Source organism: Erinaceus europaeus, chromosome 12 (genome assembly GCF_950295315.1).
Source record: "Erinaceus europaeus chromosome 12, mEriEur2.1, whole genome shotgun sequence".
Lineage (NCBI taxonomy): Eukaryota > Metazoa > Chordata > Mammalia > Eulipotyphla > Erinaceidae > Erinaceus > Erinaceus europaeus.
The window spans coordinates 48,909,275-48,929,045 of NC_080173.1; the positions used below are offsets into that span (position 1 = coordinate 48,909,275).

A 19,771-nucleotide genomic window follows, 5' to 3' on the forward strand; every position below is an offset into this window, starting at 1 on the left:
TAAAATATTCAATATCCATAATATTTAAAAATCCCGTTCCATTAAAAATTACTGTTTCAGAAACTATTCAAGCTCATAATCAGTTAAGCAATCAATTGGTACCACTATAAGTGATTAAAAAAAAAAACTGACCCCATCTGCTACTACCACTTCATTAAAGCAATTTAAATAATTAACATCTCCAAGGTGCTTGTGCCCTTCAGACTATGATATAGTCCTTAATTATTGGAACTGCTCAACATCCATTTGAGACTACTCAAAGTTATTATTTTCATTTGCCCAATAGGGAAATGAGACACAATGAAACAGAATAAGTTCCCATTGGCATCAAGGCAATACAATAGAATGAAGAGTACTTGTCCATGACAGCTAATCTCCTATTTAGAGGACCATAATGACTGGCTTCTTAGTGATAAAAACATCCGTCTCCCTCATATATTTACTGGCCCACTCAATATGAAGCTCAAGTCTCACAATAACTAATAGAGCCTAAAAGAAAATTCATACACTTTAACTGAAACATTTTTGAAGTGGAAAAATGAACAATTGGGAAATTCAGAAATTAGCTGCTCTTCAACTAAGCCAAAATTTTAGTTAAATCACTAAGCAAAGTACTACAGGACTTCCATTATTCTAGTTTTTAATTTAAAAATAAGTATATCAAAGAATCCTACCACCAAAAAAAATCACTATGTCTGCAGAAGATCTTGATTTTAATAAGAAAGAAAAAACAATGTCAAAGCATGGACTAATGCAAATACTCCATTAAATTTGCAGGACAGAAGCGGTAAACATTTCTCATTTGAATGATTCTTTGTTACAAAGGGGGAGAGAAGGCCTATAAAATATCCAGAGATTACAGGTGTCAAAATGATGTCTATTAGCTCATATTTAATTCTGACCTTTGAAACTGATTTACTATCACTCCACCTAGCACCTTTTTTTCATATAGAAAGATATACTTGGGGAAGCTATCTACCTACAGACTGGACAGTATTAAAAATCATACGATTATGAAAAACAGCAATTAAGGTGCCAATAATATTTTATTAGAGATCAGCCTAGTTAAGACTGAAATGACCGGCTGAAGCCTATAAAAAGCCTAAGAGCTAACTTCCATGGATGGTGTACTCTGGCTTTGCTCCTAAGAACGGGTCCCTCAGCTGTGCTGCCACCATGTCTTTCTGGCTTCCTAGTGGATCCAGGCGGGTCTGCTCCCGAGCTAGTCCCAGTCTGCTGTCTGGTGGGGGAGTTTCAGGGATTGGGAATATGTGTGGTGATTCAGCAGTAGGAAACAGCTTTCCATATACTCTTGGGAGCATTTCTTCTGGAGGAGCTTTCTGTAATGGTGGAGGGTTAGGAAGTGGTGTCTTCACTGGCTTTCTTGGTAATGAACAAGGTCTTCTCTCTGGGAATGAAAAGATGACCATGCAGAATCTCAATGACCGCCTGGCCTCCTACCTGGACCATGTGCGAGCTCTAGAAGAAGCAAATGCAGACCTCGAACAGAGAATCAAGAGTTGGTATGAGAAATATGGGCCAGGTTCTTGCCGAGGACTTGAGCATGATTATAGTCAATATTTCTTGGTCATTGAAGATTTTAAAAAGCAGGTAAGCAATATGAATTTGCATGATTTTACTGCAGATTTGGTGTCTGTATAAAGTGAACTATGATGAAATACAAAGTGTACTTTAAAAATTGACATAATGACAACGTAATCACTACTGCTAGTGCTTAGCATCATACCTGGTAATAAAAACCTATAGAATCAATTTATAAAAAAGTAAGGATTTCAAAATAAAGATCATTGTTGATCTTATATTTAGCTCATATTTTTTATCATGATTAAAAAAGAAGAAAAAAAAACACCCATGAGTTCAAAAGAACTAAATCTTCACTCTTAAGATCTTGAATACTTATTAACTGAGCAAAGTCCAGATTCTCTGATGTTGGTGGGAGGAGGGGCAGGGAGTGATAGTAAATAAGATGCTTGACCAGTTAGATGAAAATCACACTTATGTCCTGACTACTGATATTTCGTATTTGACACAATCTGCCCCATTTAGACTATTGCTATGACCACCCGTAATGCCAGCATTGTTCTGCAGAATGACAATGCCAGACTGACGGCTGATGACTTCATGTTGAAGTAGGTGAAAATAAAATGGGGCCTGGGTTATGGCACCTATGTTACCATGTGCAAGGGGGGGCTGACTTCAAGCCCTTCCCCTGCTCCTTACCTGCAGGGGCGCTATTTCACAAGTAGTAAGACAGGTCCGCAGATGTCTTTCTATATCCATCTCTTTCTCCCTCTCCACTCTCAATTTCTCTCTGTCTTATCAGACAAAACAGGAAGAGAAAAAAATTATTGTGGTAAAGGTAAAAAAAAAAAACAAAAAACTACAGTTGGATTAAGTGATATATGTTCTTGCTCTTAAAACCAATATACTTTTCTTTACAAAAGCAAGCTAGATCACTGGAGAAGTTGCTCCCAGCAGCCTTTTTCTTATTTTCTGTTAGTTTCAGAGAGGCCAGTAAAGTGAGGGAGAAGTGAGAGAGATTGAGGAGGGTGGATACCTCAGCGCTCCTTCTCCATTCATGGAACTTACCTCAGTGCCATGCATTCTACCTCCATGTGGTGCCTGTCTTGAAGCCTATTCTTCACACACAGTAAAGTATGCAATCTACTGGGTAAGCTATCTCCTAGCCTGATTTTAAAAAAATATTTCTATTTGCAAGGACTGGTGCAAGGATCACAGTTCTGCTGGGGGGGGTGTCACTTCACTTCACAAGTGGTGAAGCAGGTCTACAAGTGTCTATCTTTCTCTCCCCTCTCTGTCTTCCCCTCCTCTCTTGATTTCTCTCTGTTCTATCTTGCAACAACAATAATAATAATGACAACAACGATAAACAACAAGGGCAACAAAAGGGAAAAAATAGCCTCCAGGAACAGTGGATTTGTAGTACAGGCACTGACCCTGGAGGCAAAAAAAAAAAAATCTATTCAACTCTTCCAAAATAATAGTTATATGTAAGTAAATATTCGCAAAGTATTTTATCACTTTGCTTTTGCATGAGCAGGATTGTGAACAGAACAGTACACCTTTCTTAAGAAATATCTGTAAAATTTATACTGTGCACCTTCCTATGATTATAATTCTCAACCTTTTTTTAGACAGAGATAGAGAGGCAGAGAGAGTATGTGTTTACGTGAAAGAAAGACTATAGTATTGAAACTTCCTTCAGTGCAGTAGGGGCTGGACTCGAACTGGGCTACATACATGGCAGAACAGCACCTACTCAAATAAGCTCTTTCATCAACACAAACTCTTTAATAACCTTGCAGGTATGAAAATGAGCTGGCCCTGCACCAGAGCGTGGAGGCAGACATCAATGGGCTTCACAGAGTGTTAGAGGAGCTTACTCTTTGCACAGCTGACTTGGAGATACAGTGTGAAGCACTCAGTGAGGAACTGATATATCTCAAGAAAAATCATGAGGAGGTGAGGAGCCCTGTAGAGTGATAAGCAGAGGGTCTCATTTCCTTCCTCAAGCCCACTGCTTATCTCCTAGCAGACTATGAGTAGTGACCCAAACTCCACCTTGAGTGTGAATACTGGTCCCTTTTCCAGGAAATGCAAGTCCTGCAGAATGCAGCAGGGGAAAACGTGAATGTGGAAATGAATGCAGCCCCAGGAGTGGATCTAGTCGTTCTCTTGAACAACATGAGGACTGAGTATGAGCACATGGCAGAGCAGAACCGCAAGGATGCAGAGGCCTGGTTTAATGAGAAGGTACATCTCTAGCAGTTCACACATCTAGGACTTGATCAGCAGACCAGGCTGGTAACTAATCCTTCTGACCATTATGCTTCAGAGAGCTTCACTGCAGCAGCAGACTTCTGATGATGAGGGAGCAGCTACAGCAGCTAGAAACGAATTGATGGAACTGAAACGGAATCTGCAGATTGTGGGAATAGAACTTCAGTCCCTTGCAGCTATGGTGAGTAGGAGTCACTATTGATTTAAATTGTGTGTGTGTGTGTGTGTGTGTGTGTGTGTGTGTCCAGCTCAACAGTCCCAAAATTTATGAACAGATTATTTTTTTAATTTCTTTATGAGGAATTAATGTTTTACATTCGACAGTAAATACAACAGTTTGTACATGCATCACATTTCCCAGTTTTCCATATAACAATACAATCCCCACTAGGTCCTCTGTCATCCTTCTTGGATCTGTATTCTCCCCACCACCAGCACCACCCACCCCAGAGTCTTTTACTTTAGTGCAATACACCAACTCCAGGTCAGGTTCTACTTTGTTTTCTCTTCTGATCTTGTTTTTCAACTTCTGCCTGAGAGTGAGATCATCCCATATTCATACTTCTGTTTCTGACTTATTTCACTTAACATGAATTTTTCGAGCTCCATCCAAGATCAGCTGAAAATGGTGAAGCCACCATTTTTTATAGCTGAGTAGTATTCCATTGTGTATATATACCACAATTTGCTCAGCCACCAACTCACTTGTTGTTGGACACCTGGGTTGCTTCCAGGTTTTGGCTATTACAAATTGTGCTGCTAAGAACATATGTGTACACAGATCTTTTTGGATGGGTATGTTGGGTTCCTTAGGATATATTCCCAGGAGAGGAATTGCAGGGTCATAGGGCAGGTCCATTTCTAGCCTTCTGAGAATTCTCCAGACTTTTCTTGATAGAGCTTGGACCAATTGACATTCCCACCAGCCATGCAGGAGGGTTCCTTTGACCCCACAACCTCTCCAGCATTTGTTGCTGCTGCCTTTTCTGATGTATGACATTCTCACAGGAGTGAAGTGGTATCTCATTGTTGTCTTGACTTGCATTTCTCTGATAATCAAAGAATTGGAGCACTTTTCATGTGTTTCTCAGCCTTTGGGATCTCTTCTATGGTGGATATTCGAACAGATCATTTTTTCACTTGCCACCAGAGTTATTGCTAGGGCTCAGCGTCTGCATGGCAAAGCCACCACTGCTTTTTTTTTTTTTTTATAGAAACAGAGATAAATTGATACAGAAAAGGAGAGATATGGAAAGATACCTGCAGCACTGTTCTACCATTCCTGAAAATTCCCCTTGTAGGTGAAAGCCAGGGGCTTAAGCTTGAGTCTTTGCACACGATGACAGGTGTGCTCTTCTCCTTTTTTTTTTTTTTTTTTTGTGAGTCTGGCTAGAGGTTTTTCAATTTTCTTTAATTTTTCAAAGAATCAACATTTGGCTTTATTGATCTTTTGTATAGTTGTTTTATTTTCTATGTTGTTTATTTCTGCTATAATTTTAGTGATTTCTGTCCTTCTGGTTTCTTTAGAGTTCCTTTGTTCCTCTTCCTCTAAGTCCTTAAGGTGTGCAGTAAGGTCGTTTATTTGAACTTTTTCTTGTTCTTTAATGTGTGATTGTATGGCTATGAGTTTCCCTCTCAGTATTGCTTTAGCTGTGTCCCAAATATTTTGATAGCTTGTGTTTTCATTTTCATTTGCTTCCAGGAATATTTTAATTTCTTGCTTGAGTACCTCTTTGACCCAGCCATTGGTTATTAAGCAGAATGTTGTTGAGTTTCCAAATTTTGTGACTTTTAGTAATTTTTGTTTGTTGTTGAATGTTAGCTTTACTCCACTGTGGTCTGAGAAGATATTTGGGATGATTTCAGTGCTCTTGAATTTGTTGATATTGTCTTTGTGGCCTAACATGTGGTCTATCCTTGAGGATATGCTGTGTGGATTTGAAAATAATGTGTATTCCAGTTTCTTGTGGTGAAGAACTCTGAAAATGTTTAGTAGGTCTAGTCTGTCCATCTCTTCATTTAATTCTCTTATTTCTTTGTTGATTCTCTGCTTTGTTGATCTGTGTGAGAGTTGGGGTGTTGAAGTCTCCCACTATTATTATATTATTATTAATGTATTTTTGTAGTTTTTCACTAGGTATTTGATGTATTTAGATGGGCCCTCATTGGGTGCATAGATGTTAATAATTGTTAAATCTTCTTGGTTGATTGATCCTCTAATCAGTATGTAATGGCCTTGCCTAGCTTTTATTATTTTATTTAATTTAAAGTCTATGGTGTTAGAGATGAGAATGGCTGTTCCTGCCTTTTTTGTGGTCCATTAGCCTGTTTCAAGTTTATTGAGGACTTGATAGATAGCTTGTCATTCTCATCTGGCACTTTAGAGTTTGAGTGGAGAAGTCTGCTGACAGTCTTATGGGTTTTCCCCTGTATATGACATTTTGTTTTTTCTCTTGCAGTCTTTAGGATTCTCTCTTTATAATTACTTCTTTTCATTGTAACTATAATGTGTCTTGGTGTCTTCAGGTCTGGGTTGATTCTGTTTGGGACTCTCTGGGCCTCTTGAATCTTAATGTCCTTTCCGTTGTTTAGGTCTGGGAAGTTTTCTTCTATTATTTCCTCTAGAATGTTTGCTTCCCCTCCCTCTCTTTCTTCCTCTGGTAGGCCAATTATATGAATGTTATTTCTTTTGAGATCATCCCATATGTCTCTGTTGTTGTTTTCAGTGTCTCTCAATCTCTTTTTTAGCTCTTTTGCCTCTTTCTTAGATTTCTCTAGCTCATCCTCTGTCTGGCTAATTCTGTTTTCTGCTTCTGTTAATCTGCTTTCCCTTCCCTCAGCTTCCTTCTTCAGTTTATTTATAGTATTAGTTTGTTCTGCTAACTGGCCTTTCAGCCCAGCTACTTCAGCTTTCATTTCTCTAATTACCTTGAGGTAGCTAGTATTTTCCTTGAGGGTCTCATCTGTTATTTCCCTAATTCTGATAGCCCTTTCCTCCATAGTTGTCTTCATTTCTGTGACTATTAAGTTTATTATTGCTTGCATACTTTTCTTTTTTTTTTTTTAGGTCCAATGCAACTTTATTTTTTTTCCTCCAGGGTTATCACTGGGGCTCCGTGCCCACACTATGAATCCACTGCTCCTGGAGGCCATTATTCCCCATTTTGTTGCCATTGTTTCTCATTGTTGTTGTTATTATTACTGTTGTCATTGTTGTTGGGTAGGACAGAGAGAAATCGATAGAGGAGGGGAAGAGGAGGGGAAGACAGAGAAGGGGAGAGAAAGATAGACACCTGCAGAAAGCTTCACCACTTGTGAAACAACCCCCCTGCAGGTGAAGAGCTGGGGGCTCTAACCAGGATCCTTAGGCTGGTACTTGCATTTTGCACTTGTGCGCTTAACCCGCTGTGCTACTGCCCAACCCACCGCCATGCAACTTTTGAAGGTGATCTTCCAAACTTCACCATAATAGTTCATAATCTTCCACTTTTAAAGTGTGCGCTCCCACCTCCATTGATCTACACTTCTTCTTCTTCTCCTTCTTCTTCTTCTCCTTCTTCTTCTTCTTCTTTTTATTTATTTTTTATTTAAGAAAGGATAAATTAACAAAACCATAGGGTAGGAGGGGTACAACTCCATACAATTCTCACCACCCAATCTCCATATCCCATCCCCTCCCCTGATAGCTTTCCCATTCTCTATCCCTCTGGAAGCATGAACCCAGGGTCTTGTGGGTTGTAGAAGGTGGAAGATCTGGCTTCTGTAATTGCTTCCCCGCTGAACATGGGCGTTGACTGGTTGGTCCATACTCCCAATCTGCCTCTCTCTTTCCCTAGTAGGGTGAGTCCCTGGGGAAGCGGAGCTCCAGGACACATTGGTGGGGTCTTCAGTCCAGGGAAGCCTGGCCGGCATCCTGATGACATCTGGAACCTGGTGGCTGAAAAGAGAGTTAACATACAAAGCCAAACAAATTGTTGAGCAATCATGGACCCAAAGCTTGGAATAGTGGAGAGGAAGTGTTGGGGGGTACTCACTGCAAACTCTAGTGTACTTCTGCTTTCAGGTATATATTTCGCAGTAGTTTATGGATACGTGTGAACATATGCTCTCTCTCACAGAACCTGGTCTATATCTAGGTTTTGGGACTTTGTTAGGAACTGAACCACCTGGGATGGAATTGGAGAATACTATGAAAGGAAAGATCTCACCAGACTAATGAAGCTGAAGGGTTGTCATTCCACACCTGAAGTCTCTGGACACAGTCTGAGCTAAAACATGTTGAGGTGGCAATCGTTGCATTGATTAGGTTGTGCTCAGCAGATGCAATATTATTTGATATGGATTGGGAGAGGCATGCAGGAAAGTGGGCCCTATCCTAAGGTTCCAGGACTGGGGGAAATATAGGCTCTATAGTGGAGATGTGAGGTTCCTGCTGTCTTAGGGTTCAAAAAGACAATGGATATTTAATGTTACCATCACATTATTTGGTAATTGGGTTAATTTTGAAAAGTCCTTATCTATGATTACTTCTGACTGATTTGGGTTTCTTCAGGGCTCCTGTCCTGATTCATTATGGTAGCACTTTTATTTGCTCTTGACTTAGCCTTTTTTTAAATTGATGTGGTTTGTATTCTTCTGTTCTGCCATTCTTCAGTTGTTGTGTTTTGAGATCTAGCCACACTATACTAAATACTTTTCACAAATGCAGTTACAAATCTCAGAAATTACAACAATCGCAACTGAAGCAAGATTTGATGCAGTTCAGCCAATACCACTAAGCCAAACCAACAACACCAGTCCAAGAAAAAAAATCAGACAAAACCAAAAGAAAGAGAAAGGGGAAAGGGCAAAGCAAGAATAGACAACTATGCACTTCTACTGTCCACTATAAATTCTAGGGTTAGCAAGCAGAGAAAGGAAAGTAGAAAAGAGAGAGACACACACATACACACACACAGAGTCCACTCCGAGTCAGATTTCTTCCACAAAATAGTTCACAAATGAGTGTCAGTGAATTCAGAAAGCAAAAGAAGGAGGAAGAAAAAAAAGAGCAGTAAAAGAAAAGTTTTTTTTTTATTTTTTTATTTCTAGGAGGAGAGAAAACAGAGGATGGAGGGAAGAGGGAGAAAGAAATAAGTTCTTCTCACAGTGACTAGTGCAGCCAGTCACCTGTCAATGGAAAAAGCAACAACAGTTAATTTTGGTCATCCTGAAGAGGAGGGAAAAGGAATACGTGTATATAATAATAGTAATAATAAAATAAAATAGAGTAAAAAATCCTAACAGTCAGTCTTCAGCTTGAACTGCTCCATATTGGCTGCACACAGCCTGGTCCCCTTCCTAAAGCAAAAAAAGACAACCAATTATAAGAAGTATCAAAAAAAAAAAAAAAAAAAAAAAACCTCCAGCTAGTCTTTCCCAGGCAGGCCTGAGGCCCTGATTGGTCAAGTATTCTTTCACTCAAATTGAGCTCCAGCCCTCTTCAGAAATAAAAAAGAAAAAGAAAAAGGCTTGAAATGACACCCCTGCTGAGCCAAGAATCTTGGTAAAGAAAACAGCTCTACAGAAAGCCTGCTAGGAGTGGCTGACCAGCACCAGGCTAGTTCTGGGGTAGGGAGAAGGGGGTGAGTTCAGAAATGGTCAAGCCAAAGATTTTCCTTTCTTTGTCCTTTTGGCCTCTGTTTGCCAGCCCAAGAGTGGGCTATAGGACTCTTTTTTGGTGTCACCCTGACCACCACTTATTCACCCTTACCACTGAAGGCCCAGATCTTTCCCTTTCCAGAGAATCCCAGGTTGTAAGCTGCTTCCTTCTGGAGCTCACACCAGGTGTTGTCTCCAAGTCGCCATCTTGGCTCTACCCCCCAACAGGTGTGCTCTATCACCTAGTCCTAAGAACAGACTTTAATTCAGTAGAAAAAAATACACCTACTTTTTAAAATTTGTTAATGATAATTTTCAATGGAAAAGATGTCATTTTCCTATGACTCATGCAAACCTTTCTTTGTCCGTTTTTTCAGAAACATTCCTATGAGTGCTCTTTGGCTGAGACGAAAGGTAATTACTGTCTTCAGCTCCAGCAAATCCAGGCTCAGATCGGAGCAATGGAGGAACAACTGCAACAGATACGAACAGAAATGGAAGGCCAGAAGCAGGCATACAAGCAGCTTCTTGATATCAAGATACTTTTAGAAAGAGAAATTGAAACATACTGCCAGCTAATAGATGGAGAAGAAAGGTAACTATTAACTTGTGAAAACAACTAATCTCACATCAGCTGGATTTGCTCAGATATATGTATGTCATCCTGCACAAAGAATCCACCACTCCAAACAGCTATTTATTCTTCTCTTTCGTTTTGTTCTATTTTTACTAGATAGAACATATAGAAATTGAGAGGAGAGGGGAAATAGAGAGGAAAAAACAAATAGAGACACCTGCAGACCTTCTTCACCATGGTGAATGAAGCTTCCCCCCTGCAGGTGAGTAGTGGGAAATTGAGCCCATGTCCTTGTCCATGGTAATGTGTGCACTCAGCTGGGTGCACCACCATGTGGCCAAAAAGCCCACTTCTAAGTTACAGAGTATTTGTATCTATAATGATGTGCTGGACATTGAAGTACAGACTGTTGAGCAATCCTTCTACTTTGATCCAGGGAAAACTGCTTTCTGTGGTTTAGCATTGAAGCACATCTTTTTATAATAACACACATTCCACTTTATTATTACATCACCAGTTACCTCACATACAACTTACGTTAAGTGGGCCATTACATTTTCATTTGAAAGATGAGTAATGAAGATATAGGAAGATTTAATTGGAGAAGTCACCATGACTTGTTAGCCAAGAGCAACAACTCTAGAATTGCAGCCCAGACTGAATCTGAGCACATTGTTTAACCTCCTTAAACTCCTCAGAGTTTCCTTATTGGTAAGATTGTGATAGCACCAAAATCATACTCTTAACTAAATTTAACAACAGTGCCTCACTATGTTCGTAAAGTGCTTGTGACCATGGCTTACACACAGAAGGTATTTTGTCATCAGTAGCCATTACTAAATAAATGCTTGCCCATGGTCGCACCATGACTCAGTAACAGCCTATGCATGCTTCAAGCAAGACCAGCATCAACCCTCTACATCCTGTCCTCCTAAGAACCCTCCTTCAAAGAGTTTATTGCATCATTCCTTTTCACTCTTTTACACTACCTTACATGGCATCTCATAGGTAACTTTTGCATACATACACTTTATTTTCAGCTGTGTGGACTGCTTGTATCTGCCCTGTGTTTTTTGCCACAAGCACCCCGTGCCATCTGTGTTGTCACTGCTCTAAATATGATCATTGGCCAGGTGATTGAGAAGTCAGGATGAGAACCTGGAATCCTCAGACTGCCAGATGAAAGAGATAATGTCTAGTCACAAGTGACCTGATGATCATAACTATCTTGTTTCATCACTTCCTCTAATGAGATGAAGTCATGAAAAGCTTACTAATGTCTCTTAGGCAGAAGAGGCATTTGATTACTTTTTAAAAAATGCTTCATTTTATTTGATATGACAGAGAGAAACTGAGAGAGTGGGAGATAGAGAAGGAGAGAGAAAGAGAACGACTTTGCCACACTGCTTCACTGCTCCTGAAGTCCCCCCTCTTCAGGTGGGGACCAGGGGGTTGAACGTGGGTCCTTGTGCATGCTAACACGTGACTCAATTAGGTGTGCCACCACTTAGCTCCAAGGAAATTGAATCTTATTGAAACTAGAAATCTGAAACCAACTTGTAAGTATTTATGAGCTCCCTAACAAAAAAAAAAAAAAAAAAATATATATATATATATATATATATATATATATAATGTGCTCTTCTCTTCACAGTATAAGCAAATCTACAAGTTACAAGGCAAAAGGATGTGGGCCTATAAATCCCGAAAATCAAGTCAAAGGTATAGAAGAATTTCTACTTGGTGTAACTCTTTCAAATTCCAGCAATTGTTTACATAAGTTACTTATTTGTAAGCTAAATAAAATTGTCTCTAGGTTTAGTTCTAGTGAATAAAGGGAGTAAGGGTCATTATGAAAACTCAATATATTCTGGTGGTCAAGTTATAAAGTCTTCCTACAAATTATGAACTGAAATGGAGAACCAATCCCCCAACATCTTTCTTACCTAAAAACCTATTTTTCCCACAATCTACTTTTAAGATTTATTTATTTTTATGAGAGATAAATACAAACAGTGAGACCAAGATGGTGGTACCAGGATTGAACCTGGGGCCTCATGTATGCAAATTCTGTGCTCTAGCACTGGCTCTATTCTCCCAGCTTCATTAAATAGAAGACTTACTTTACTTGAAACCACAACAGAAGGCAAGTTGGTATTTAAAAGAAGAGAGTCCATTACTTGCTCTAGGCCTGTACCTGCTTGAAGTTCTTTCTATTCATGTCTTATTCACACTTTTAAAACCCATTGCTCAGACAGTTACAAATATGACAAAGATGTTCCAGGGCCCTGTTAATCATAGACTTCAAACATAGTATTGTATATCAATTTATTGCAAATTTGCAAAGACCATTTTTATAAGAATATTCATCATGACTAAATGTCAGCCTGCTAAGAATGAGCACTAAGCTTTCCTTTGCTTTATTTTAGACTCAGAAGAAATTGTTGTCAAAACAGTGGTCAAGGAACTAGATCAACTTGGTAAAGTCCTTTCACTAAGGGTCCATTCTGTTGAAGAAAAGTCCTCCAAAATAAGCAACATTACAATGGAGCAAAGGGTACCTGCTAAAGCATCACAATGAGAAGGAAGTTACTTTTGAAAGTTCGACTTTGCAAAACCCTCTCAATCAAACAACCCAAGGGAATCATTCATTTCTATTAAAAATTAATGGGTTGGGATTTGCATTCCTTCTCTTCTTATTCTCGTGTTCTTTGCATCTAATCTTGGGGAGGTGAGGGAAGAAAAAAAAACTTGCTCTATCTCTAGTTTTTGTTTGTGTTTTGGGGTGCTTTTTGCCATTTCATTAAATTTTTTTCTCTGTTTCAAGCTATTTATATGTGTGTGTGTGTGTGTGTGTGTGTGTGTGTGTGTGTGTGTGTGTGTGTGTGTGTGTGTGTGTACATTTGAATTGCCACACTTCCCAGTCACCTGCATTTTAATTCATGGTATGCTAAATTGGAAAGACAACTGGTCCTAGTCCCTGGTCCCAACTGTATCCATGATTAACTATGTAAATTAGGAGATCTCTGAAAAGAACAAACGTGAACATGAAAGAAAACCATAGCTGTTCATCATTAGGATTTGCTCCCCTTTGTATAGGCGAACCTGCATGTGTGGTCAGTTACTGCCAGTGTATTGAAAATCAATCTTCCTAATGTTCATCCAGCTTGTAGTGTACATTCTTCAGTCTGATACTACCATGAAGATAACCAAACAAATTTAGACCTGTATCATTTGAGCCTGAGATGCTCTCAATCTTGCTAATTATTTCTGTATGCAGGATTCTGCCTGGCTTCTTCATCAAATGCAAAAAGTGAAGTCAAGTTTGGACAGCAGCAGTGTTCTCTAGGTTAAGAATATCTCTTCAGAGCTGGGAGACTGCATAATGGTTATGCAAATAACTTTCAAGCCAAAGGTTCTGACATTCCTAATTCAATCCCCAGCACCACCGCTAGCCGTTACTCTGTTCTCTTTCTGTATCTTTCTCTGTCATTAATCTTAGACCAAGGAGAACAAAAGTAACCAATCTTGCCAGTATATAAGATATAGTTATTTGTAAATAGCACTAAGTGATGAAAATCATGGTAAGGTCTCTTATAGTACAATAAATCCTAACTATGGGATTTTCAAAGTAAATCAAGTTCCCAAATAACTTAGTTATAATAATAATTATCTATTGCCTTCTTAAACTCTAAGATAGCTAGGAACCTTTCATATTCTCTATAAACCCGTATTTTCTCCAGTCCTGGAACCTCTGGGGCTTTGCCCATTTTCCTTCATGCTTCTCTTGATCCATACCATTTGATACTGTATCTACTGATCTCATCCAAATCAAGGCAACCAGTACCAACTCGACATGTTTCACTTCAGATTGTGTCTAGAGATGCCAGGCCTTTAATGTCAATCATCCAGCTCCAATACTTTGGTGAGACCTTTCCTAGTTCAGAAGACTCCTTAGTTGCATTTTGGGTGGTACATTTCCTAACAAAAGTTACAGAATATAGGTATAGACTAGGGCCTATGAGATAGGGCACATGCACACATGTATCCATCCATAACTTAGGGGGAAATATATACCTGAAAGTAAAAGTGTGCAATAGTCTGCACTCAGTAAGTGCACCAAACAAGTTAGAAAGACCTAAAAAGACACCATAACATACTTAATAAAATATTTTCTACTTAGAACTAGATACCCTCCTCACCTACTTTCTATTTTACTTCCCTCAATCACTCTAGGTCCAACTGTGTCAGAAAAAGTAGAGACTACAAAAACTGGGTAAGAACAAGAGACTGGCACACTTTTAGTGATGGTCCTTTTGGTCACTACCATCTGGGGGCCCTAGTCAGGGAGTCCTTTGATTTCCTTTGATATGATGGGCCTAGACCTCTAATAGATCCTTCTCTACATCATCACTGGTCATCTCCATCATAAGCCCTCTTGTGGCCCTCTACAAGACATTGCCCTTAATGTAGAACAATAGTGGTAAAAATTGCCCCACTCTCTGAAAGGAGGCTGGGTCAACATACTCTGCTACTCAAGGAAGACTGGTCCTGAATGAGTGCAGCCTAGAATGTTTCTAGCTATGACCATGGAATGTGAGCTCAGACTGACAGGGATGCAGGTTACACAGGCCCCTGTGCTAAATATGAATAGACATCAACCCTAGGTCAGATCAATGGGGTTTATAGTTCATGGTTATCTATATATTTTTCCCATACTTGGAAGCTTCTCTCTGCCCTTATCTCTGCCCTAACTAGATTTCTAATCCTATCCTCAACTCTGACATCATCTTCCCAGACAATACTTCTAGCCCACCTGCATGTTAGCAGTTGGGCTCAGTCAAAGTTAGTAAAGTCATGGGCCCTTGGAATATACCTAAAATAGACTACCTAGCTCCTTTCAACATGAAGACCTCAAATTTCATCTGTTATACTTTTACTTTTAGGTTATTGATTATTAAACAAATTGTTCTGCTTTATATCTTAATGCTTTTCAGCTACCAAGTTGCAGATACTACCTTAATGCCAACCTGACTTCCCTAGGCAGATGACCTCAACAGTGTGTCCTAGAACCCCATCTCTCTAGAGCCCTACCCAACTAGGGAAAGGTAGAAACAGGTTGGGGATATGGATCAACCCGCCAATGCCCATGTCCATCAGAAAAGCAATTACAGAAGGCAGACCTCCTACTTTCTGCACCCCATAAAGATCTTTGGTCCATACTCCCAGAGGGATAAAGAATAGGGAAACTTCCAATGGAGGGGAGGGGATATGAAACTCTGGTGGTGGGAATTATATCCCTCTTACCCCACAATCTTGTAAATCATTATTATATCACTAATAAATAAATAAATAAACACTTTTTTAAATGAATACCTTTTCATTTGGAATAGAGAGAGGCTCTTAGATTTCTGACCTGTACAACAAGGCATCACTGAATGGCTTTAGCCAACTGCTACACAGGCTATGTGAAATTTAAAGTGACTTATAAATTAGGCCAGCAAGATAGCTTACCCAAAAAGTGCCTGTTATGCAATATTCAAGGCCCAGGTTCAAGTCTAGCCCCATCACGTGGAGTGAATCTTTGCTGCTTGTGGTATCTTTTTCTGATCTACCTATATATCTATCTGAAAAAAAAAAGTCACCCAAGAGCAGTTAAACCCCAGAAAAAAAAAAAAGTGGCTCAATAAGTGTAACCTATAAACACTGAATGGCAACATCTCAGAGTTCTGGGCTCCCTAAAGCTGTATCCCCAACCTTCTTTCTCTCTTTATTTTTCTTTCTTTCCTTATTTGTTTACTTACTTTGTTTTATTTTACTTTTCTTATTTTTCATAGGGCAAAGAGAAATTCAGAGGGGAGTGGGAGAGAGAGAAACAACTGCAACACTGTTTCACTGTTCATGAAGCTTTCCTCCTACAGGTAGGGACCAGGGGCTTGAATGCAGGTCCTTGAGCACAATGAGAGAGCACTAAACCAAGTATTCTACTGCCTGGCCTCTCCCCAACTTTCAGTGGTAACCTTGCCTTTGCTTTCTATTCCCACACATATCATAAAGACTGTTCTTGAGATATATGTACTGTCAATTTTTCCTATCTGGGTTGCCCTTGTTATAAATGGCCCCAACAATGGTGATGGAGACCATCATTTCCTTTATTTATTTATAAAATGGAAATATTGACAAAACCATAGGGTAAGAGGGGTACAATTCCCACCACCAAATTCTGCATCCCATCCCCTCCCTTGAAAGCTTTCCTGTTTTGTTTTTTTTTAAGTTTTTACTTATAAACTAGAAACACTAACAAGACCATAGGATAAATGGGGTACAATTCCACACAATTCACACCACCGGAACTCCATATCCCATTCCCTCCCCTGACAGAAAGCTTTCCTAGTCTTTATCCCTCTGGAAGCATGGAACCAGGATCATTATGGGGTGCAGAAGGTGGAAGGTCTGGCTTCTGTAATTGCTTCCCCACTGAACATGGGCATTGGCAAGTCAATCCATACTCCTAGCCTGCCTCTCTCTTTCCCTAGTAGGGCAGGGATCTGGGGAGGTGGGGCTCCAGGACACATTGATGAGGTCATCTGCCCAGGGAAGTCAGGTTGGTGTCATGGTAGCATCTGGAACCTGGTGGCTGAAAAAGCTTAAGATATAAAGCAAAACTAATTGTTAAATAATCATGAACCTAAAGGCTAGAATATTGCAGATGAGATTTGGGGTCTCTGTATTGGAAAAAGCCAGTAGGTCTATTTTATTCCAAGGGGTCCATAACTTTACTAGTTTTTGCCTGAGTCTGACAGCTAACATGCAGGTGAACCCAAGGTATTATCTAGGGAGATGCTGTCATAGTTGGAAAAAGGACTAGAAAAGTGGATCAGAGAAAAGAGTAGCTCCCAACTATGGGGAAAGTATATAAATATTGTTTACTGTAAACCCCATCAATTTGATCTAGGGCCCATATTTTTTATACATATTTAATTATTTTTTCTTATTTTATTTATTTATGTATTTTATTTATTAATGTATTTATTTATAAAATGGAAACACTGACAAGACCAGAGGATAAGAGAGATACAGTTTCCACCACCAGAGCTATGTTCCCATCCCCTTCCCTGGTAGCTTCCCTATTCTTTAATCCAGTGGGAGTATGGACACGGGGTCATTATGGGGTGTAGAAGGTGGAAGGTCTGGCTTCTGCAGTTGCTTCCCCGTTGAACATGGGCATTGACAGGTTGATCCATACTCCCAGCCTGTCTCTCTTTCCCTAGTGGGGCAGGGCTCTGAGGAAACAGAGCTCCAGGACACACTGCTGAGGTCATATGTCCAGGGAAGTCTGGGTGGCATCATGGTAACATCTGGAACCTGGTGGCTGAAAAAAAAGTTAACATATAAAGCCATACAAATTGTTGATTAATCATGAACCTAAAGATTGTAATATTGTAGATGAATATTTGGAGTATCTGTTTTGGAAATAACTAGTAGGTTTATTTTAGGTATATTCCAAAGGGCCCATGACTTTATTAGTTTTGGCCTGAGCCTGATATCTGATATGCAGGTGGACCCAGGTTATTGTCTGGGGAGATGATGTCATGGCTGGGAAAAAGGCTAGAAAGTTGGATCAGGGAAAAGAGTAGCACCCGAATATGGGGAAAGTGTATAAATATTGTTGACTGTAACCCCCCATTGATTTGATCTGTGGCCCATATTCAGCACAGGAGTCTGTGTAACCTCTACATTACTGTAGGTCTAAACTTGCATTCTGTGGTCATCAGCAGAAACATTCTGAATTGCACCAATTTCAGGACCCATCTTCTTCAGGTGATAGATAGAGTATGTTATCCAACCCCCCTTCAGAGGATGAAACATTCTCTACCATTGTGATCCACAATGAGGGCAAGGTCCTATGGGGGCCCCCAAAGGGATCCAGTATGTTGTTCCTGATGGAGATGACCAATGAAATGGAAAGAGGGATCTATTCAAGGTCTAGACTCATAGTGTTTTTTTGGGAATCCCAGGACTCCCCAACTAGTGAGGCCCATATTCTGTGCAGGAGAGTGTGTAACCTCTGCACCCCTGTAGGCCAGAGCTCACATTCTGTGGTCATGGCTCGGGACATTCCAGACTTCACTAATTTCAGGACCCACCTTCCTCAAGTGGTAGAGTGTGTTGTCCAACGTACCTTTGGAGAATGGGGCAGCCCCTACCATTGTTGATCCATATTGAGGGCAAAGTCCTATAGGGGTACACAAAGGGGTCCATTATGTTGTTCCTAATGGAGATGACAAGGGACAATGGAAAGAGGGAACTGTTAGAAATCTAGGCCTGTCTATGTGGGAATCCCAGGACTCCCTGACTAGGGTTCCGGGTGATGGGGTGGCCTGGTAGTAACCAAAAGAACCATCATTAAAATATAGTGGGGAGACCCATCATTTTAGTGGTAAAGAGTTAAACTTGTTTTAACTATTTTCTATTGCAGGACCATGGTGATGATATCTTACATTTATTGTGTTGCTTTATATCACTTTACATGAATCAAATAATTTAATCTTCACAAAGACACACAAGGTAGGTATCTTGTTATCTTTATTGTATATACTAGGACACAACATATGTATACATTTTTACTATATATAAATATATTATATAGATTTTTTTTTTACTTTGTGTTGCTGTGATCCTTGGAAAGTAAGAAATTAGCGCAAGGACTGGTATAAGGAACCCAGTTCGAGGCCCTGGCTCCCCACCTACAGAGGAGTCCCTTCACAGGTGGTGAAGCAGGTCTGCAGGTGTCTATCTTTCTCTTTCCCTCTCCCCCCTCTTCTCTCCATTTCTCTCTGTCCTATCTAACAACAATGACATAAATAACAACAACAATAGTAACTATGACAACAAGGGCAACAAAAGGGAAAATAAATAAATAAATAAAATTTAAAAAAAGAAAGAAGGAAGGAAAGAAAGAAAAAAAAAGAAAGAAAGAAAGAAAGAAATTTATATGAAAAATAAGGTAGAAGTTAAGGTCACTTTTTCACAGCTTCACAATACAGTATTTCCACCTAAAAATAGAACAAAAGAAAATTTTGGTTGAGTATATATCCCCACTGAGACTGGCACCCAAATCCCCATTTTATCCCTAATGCTCAGAGCTCCACGCCTTCACATTTAGCACTGGGAAGCATTTAAGTGAAAACTGAGACAAGCTCTAAAGCATTTGACTCTTATCTCCCTTGCCTCACATTGGATTTCCTAGAAGATTTCTGCTTGTTATAACACCAACATATTGGTTTCCTTAGACTATGATAACAAATTGCCACAAATTTGTTGGATTAAGCAATAGAAATTTGTTCTCTCACAGCTCTTAAGCCCAAAAATTAAGGGCCACATGTCCTCTGAAATTATTCTACATGAGTAGCCTATGTTTTCTCTCCTCCCAATTTCTAGTGGCTCTTAGCACAGGACAGATATATTAAAAGAGATTTAATAGGGCGGGGGTAGATAGCATAATAGTTATGCAAAGAGACTCTCACACCTAAGGCTCCGGAAGTCCCAGGGTCAATTCCCCACACCACCATAAGCCAGAGCTGAGCAGTGCTCTGGTGTTTCTCTCTGTCTTTCTCTCCCTTCATCTCAAAAATAAATAAAATAATTTTTTTTAATCTTTAAAAAAAAAAAAAGAGATTTAGTAATTTCCCCAGAGATACACACTGACGAGTGGTGGGGTATAGATTCAAT

At 39.6% G+C, this 19,771-nt stretch overlaps 1 protein-coding gene across 1 annotated transcript; it reads left to right on the forward strand.

The window, feature by feature from the left end:
- The first annotated feature begins 1,126 nt into the window (after positions 1-1,126).
- On the forward strand, positions 1,127-12,865 carry KRT26 (keratin 26). The gene is made up of 8 exons (XM_007531070.2): positions 1,127-1,611; positions 2,068-2,150; positions 3,348-3,504; positions 3,634-3,795; positions 3,878-4,003; positions 9,840-10,057; positions 11,694-11,761; positions 12,469-12,865. The coding sequence occupies exons 1-8, from the start codon at positions 1,177-1,179 to the stop codon at positions 12,618-12,620; spliced, it is 1,401 nt and encodes a 466-aa protein (XP_007531132.1). The 5' UTR covers positions 1,127-1,176; the 3' UTR covers positions 12,621-12,865.
- Positions 12,866-19,771: the final 6,906 nt, after the last annotated feature.